Source organism: Limulus polyphemus, unplaced genomic scaffold, assembly GCF_000517525.1.
Source record: "Limulus polyphemus unplaced genomic scaffold, Limulus_polyphemus-2.1.2 Scaffold1449, whole genome shotgun sequence".
Lineage (NCBI taxonomy): Eukaryota > Metazoa > Arthropoda > Merostomata > Xiphosura > Limulidae > Limulus > Limulus polyphemus.
In genome coordinates, this window is record NW_013667059.1 from 77,094 (window position 1) to 83,093 (window position 6,000).

General features: G+C 29.0%; 1 protein-coding gene across 1 annotated transcript in view; it reads right to left on the reverse strand.

Annotated features, from left to right (window-relative positions):
- Positions 1-6,000, reverse strand: part of LOC106463631 (rho GTPase-activating protein 18-like) — a 37,142-nt gene that overhangs the window by 16,672 nt on the left and 14,470 nt on the right. The window contains exons 7-8 of the mRNA XM_022391170.1: positions 3,429-3,520; positions 2,069-2,146 (exon numbers count right to left, since the gene is read on the reverse strand). Of these exons, the coding sequence (XP_022246878.1) occupies positions 2,069-2,146; positions 3,429-3,520 (170 nt within the window). The remainder of the gene's footprint in view (positions 1-2,068; positions 2,147-3,428; positions 3,521-6,000) is intronic.

Consider the following 6,000-nt stretch of genomic DNA (forward strand, 5'->3'; position numbering starts at 1 on the left):
ATTATACTCAACTAGATGAACATCTAATGGAAACGCTGGACATTCTACAGAAGAGTATTGTTTTGTCACAACTTACTAAGGTTTATCGATTTGATCAAAACTTCGTACTATACTATGTTGAACAATTGTCTTACAACCTCCATGTTAACAATTTGTAACAGCTGAGAAAAAAAAAGAGTTTATAATTTTACCACCATCTTTGTTAAGTTTATAAAAGCATGTTCCAATTTAACCAACGATCATCTTTGGTTACGAGTTGCAGAAACTATCTGAGGCACTAACCCTAAACTGATTGCATAATTAATCATTAATCACTCTCGTTTTTAATTTTCTAATAATTAACACACTCTCTGAAGCACTGATGTGAAGCACTCTCTGAAGCACGTGATTATATCGTCAAGAGACTCTCTTCCATACAATCTATCCCTGAAGGTGTCCACTGTCCAATATACCTTCCGTCATCTTGAATCAGAACATCCACATTATGTGTATCAAACTTAATCCTTAATGAAGCCACGTCACACATCATCTGTTTTCATGTATCAAACTTAATCCTTAATGAAGCCACGTCACACATCATCTGTTTTCATGTATCAAACTTAATCCTTAATGAAGCCACGTCACACATCATCTGTTTTAATGTATCAAACTTTATTCCTTAATGAAGCCACGTCACACATCATCTGTTTTAATGTATCAAACTTATTCCTTAATGAAGCCACGTCACACATCATCTGTTTTAATGTATCAAACTATTTCCCAACATTTTACCATATGGTACATCAAAACAACATTATACCATATGGTACTTCAAAACAACATTATACCATATGGTACTTCAAAACAACATTATACCATATGGTACTTCAAAACAACATTATACCATATGGTACTTCAAAACAACATTATACCATATGATACATCAAAACAACATTATACCATATGATACATCAAAACAACATTATACCATATGATACATCAAAACAATTTTGATGTACCATATGGCATAATGTTGTTTTGAAGTACCATATGGTATAATGTTGTTTTGAAGTACCATATGGTATAATGTTGTTTTGATGTACCATATGGTAAAATGTTGTTTTGATGTACCATATGGCATAATGTTGTTTTGAAGTACCATATGCTTTAATGTTGTTTTGGTGTACCATATGCTTTAATGTTGTTTTGGTGTACCATATGGTATAATGTTGTTTTGAATAAAGTTATTAATTTTAGTATTTAGAAAGAACTTAAAACATTCTAAAATCTTGGGATTTAAAGAAACACAAAGTAAGACTTGTATAGGTCAAACGAAAGAAAATCAAAATCGATATTTTAAATAAAAAATGGGGAAAAATTACCTTCATCAGTGTAATGAGGAGCAATATTTATAAAACGTAAGTATTATAAAAAATACCAAAACAAAATCAAAAAGAGATTTTAAGGTACTGTCTTCATGTTATGTAAAATAAAAATATTTAATGAATAGAAACGATGGTACAATAAATGTAACATTCTGGAAAACGTTACTTCACCCACTGCCAAATATCTGAATATTTTTCATTATGCTTCTTTATTACATATGAAGTAAAAATAGTCTGAGCTTGCAATTAATTCCAATTGTTATTCATTTTAATGGAAGACATACCTCAATATTTGGTCTGAAGAAACAGGTTAATTGTGAAAAACTTCTTTATAAAATATAGTTGAAGGATTACTTGCATCGGTCTTTTGTCTGAAATTAACTTTTGTAATTAAATTTAGGTTAATAACACTCACAACAACGAAGACACCAATTCTGATATTCCTAGAAATTGAGGTCAACGTAAGACATATATTTTTGTTTTCTCGTTAATCTTTAATATTGTAAATCCGATTTCAAATAGCGATTTGCCTGATTTTTTTCATGGAATTATTAAACACCAATACCATATAAACCAATAAGAAAAAGACAAGGAGCAGGGATATAAACTTCTGGTCAAATGTAAATATTACTCGACAAGATCTGAGGATTCCTTAATTTATATCATACTTTGGCTTAAACTACAAATGTCGAAAGAAAACTAACCTCAACTTTCTGCCTGGAACACCCAACCCTTAATAACCCTACTTCCGTTAGGCCTTGATTCTCTAGGTAAAACAGTATCTGCAAACATTCAAGAATGTGTCAGAATAACGGTTTTGCTCAAAATGTTTTTTTTAATTAAAAGTTAAAAATTCCTATTTTACTAGACTAATATGTTAGGCCAGTTTAAAGTTCTTACTGAAAAATTTTTAACCTGCGAGGTAAAAAGAAGAATTTCAAACGTAACGTAAAAAATACAAATTAAGCAAAAATATTACAGCATAATATATATTTTAAACGTGGATCAGCGGAAAGTCTGAGAACATAAAATCAGTTTTCGATACCGCTGGTTGGCAGATTACAGATAGCCCATTGTATGGAATGTTGCGTAACAACAAACAAGTAAACTATTCTAAGCTTCTTTCGAGTATTTTTTTCCATTTCTGAACTAATGTAAGATTGCTACAACTATGTCTATCCAAATCTGAACACCCAGTCAGCTTAAAGCTGGCATTATACAAATCACAACACTACATCAGTCACATTAAAGCTAGTCTTATCCAAGTTACAACATTCTACATCAGTCAGATTAAAGTAACAAATTAGCCAATTTAGAACATTCTACATCAGTCATATTATACATGGCCTTATCCAAGTCACAACCCTATACATCAGTAAAATTAAAGCTGGTCTTATCCAAGTCACATCACTATACATCACTCAAATTAAAGCTGGTCTTATCCAAGTTGCATCACTATACATCAGTCAAATTAAAGCTGGTCTTATCCAAGTTGCATCACTATACATCAGTCGTATTAAAGCTTGTCTTATCCAAGTCACAATCCTATACATCAGTCGATTTAAAGCTGGTCTTATCCAAGTTACATCACTATACATCAGTCAAATTAAACTGGCAAATTAACCAAACTTTTTGCTTGATATTTGTGTCAGTGTCCACGTTTAGGCAAAAACTAAAATATTAAGCTAGACAAATTAACACAAAAAGCATACTTGTGTCTAATTGTATTCTTCGTAATACAAAATAGACACGAAAATAGAATTTAGTTGTCTAGATAACGTTATAAATTAGAACAGAAGTTTAACAATAGATGCAAAAAAAAAAAGAAGAAAATTCTTTAGAATTAAATTTGATAATTTGCCTTGTACCCGCTTTAATTACTGCTATTATTTGGTCTATGCTATAACTAAGGTAGTGTGTACAAATATTACTTTATTATTACATTAGCGTCAAATTTATTTTGGAGCAAGTTTTACAGTGTAATTGTACCTATACATATTTCGATTTCATTAACAAAATAAGACTATAGTAAATCAGTGGTATTTCATCGTCAACTTCACTTACCTTTTGAAAAACTAAAGGTACTCTGCAGTGTGTATACATTTGACAGTCGTATTCCAAAAGTATTGTTAATGGTACTCCAAAAATCGTGTTTTCTGTAAGTTGAAATAAATCTGACATTAGTGTGAAATTCAGGTTGTCATGACAACACAAGACAATCTGAAATTTAAACGACGGCATCTAGAAAGAACAAGAACGCTATCCCAAATTCGTGACGGGAACTTCTGTTATAACACGAATTATACATTTCATTGAATTGGTTACGTATGACTTGTAGGGGCAATATATAAAATTCTCTCATTTTAAAGAATAAAAGAGATTATAAAATAAAGAACCAGTTTAATAACTCCATATTCTTTTAAAACTAAAGCCCCTAATTTTTAATGTTATGTCATTCTGATATGAAAACAAACTGAGTTAACAACACTAGAAAAATATGCTTTACCCAACCAAAAACACGTAAATAGGTACTCATATTATACATTTTTCCTTGAGACAACAAATGAGAATCACCTTCGTTGCCCCTAAATTCATAAGTGAAATGAGAAAAATTCTATCATTATACTTTTTTCTTGGAAGAATTTCATGAACTTCGGCAGACTCTTCATATTTATTGTTATTTTGTACTGAAAGAAATGTAACAAACTTCTTAGGAATACCATATTTTTCTAAACCAAATTAAAAGTGTCAAAAATAAAAATTCGGCACAAATGTTCTCTTTTTACTGAAAAGAATGAATACAATTTAGCAGGAATTTCATCCTAATTCTTATTTATCTGTAAGAAGTAGGCAAATGAAGTTGAACACGGTCCTCATTTTCATTACAACTTGCTCATATACAGAGAAATAGACTTGGACGAATATTTCATCTTTTTCTGTTTATTTTTTGAGTACATAAAATCAGCAAAACATCATAGTCATTCCTCTTTATCGCTAAAAGAAATAAAATGCATTCATCAAAAATTCCCTCTTTGTTATTTTATTCTTTAAATTGAATAAATAATATTATAAAGTATCTCGTCTTTATTCTTATTTGCCTCTAGAGATAGTGTGTTGAAGTTAAATGAATTCTAATATTCGTTTCTTTTTTTTTCGTTACTCATGTTAATTAAATTACATTGAAAATGAGCTACATTTCTATATGTCTTGAAGGGTAATAAACATAAATCAGAAACTATATTAGCATTCTTGTTTGACTGTAATTTAGTAGGACACTTGTCTCCTAAGGTATTAAAACAAATTTACCTAGAATCTGTTTCTAAAAGTAATAAATGAAAATATGCAGAAATTCATGTACAATCTTAAACTATTTATAGCAATTGAAAATTAAATTAAATTAAATTAAAGATAATAAAGTTCTTATTGCTACTTGTGTCTTTATGAAATAGAAAAAATCTCGTTTTAATTCACATATTCCACTGAAGATAATAATTAGAAATCAATAAGTATATCATCTTTATTCTGTTTTTTATAGTAGTTATGATAATTTGACGCTGATATTGACTTCTTCTGTCTGTAAAGAAGATAACTTAAATTAAGTATTGAATTTCAATAAAAATTTCATCCTTATTTATGGGCTTCTAAAGATAATTATTGAAATTTCAATAAATCTAATTTTCATCATATTTATGTTCAGGGGTAAAAATTAAAATTTAATGGAAAAATTATGTTTTTCTTATTTATCTGTAAAACAAATTAAAATAATGTTGCAGGAATTTCATTTTAATTCTGATATATCTATAGATTAAACATTCAAATTCAGAAATAAAGTCACCTTTATTCTTATTTGTCTTTAGATAGAATAAATTAAAGTAATTGGAAATCTCGTTTTTTATTTTCATTTATTTTTATGTGTAATAAGTTCAAGTCAGCAGTACTCTCAACTATTGTATTCATTGTTCTGATCTGTAGTTTGGTCATAATCGTAGGTTTCAAATAATAAATAATTCACTAGTCTAATTTATAGTTGGTCTTATTCATAGTTTTCAAACAATAAGGCCAAATACAAATTTGACTAATGAGTCCATTAGCCTAATTTATATTTGGCCTTAAGTTTAGGTTTCAAAAAATGGATAGTTGTGTAAGTTGTATGTGTTGTCCAATGCTAATTAGTGTAAATTGTGAGTAAAAAAATAGATAGCTGGATTGACTTGCATGAATGTCTAAGAACAATTGCTACCTTATCTGACTTGTAAATATAAAACATTAATAATTTTAAGATTTTACCACAAATCTTATGATATGATAGAAATAAAATAACTGTGAAATAAACAAAGTTTCATAAATTAAAACAGTCACTAGCAATTATTAGTTTCAGTGACTTAAAGATTTAAATAAATACCTACTTAATCTAATTTGTAGTTATGAAACAATTCCTTGTTAGTCTGAATTGGTAGTTGACTTGTGTGTTAGATACAGAACAACAGATAATTGTTTGTCTGACTTGGTCATAGTTTTAGACAAAAACAACGGTTGGCCTGGTTGCTAAGTATAATAGCAAAAACTGCTTTGTCTGACTTGTAGGTAGGAAATGATAGTTGGTCTGTAAAGAGATAGATAATTGAGTCAAGCAAAC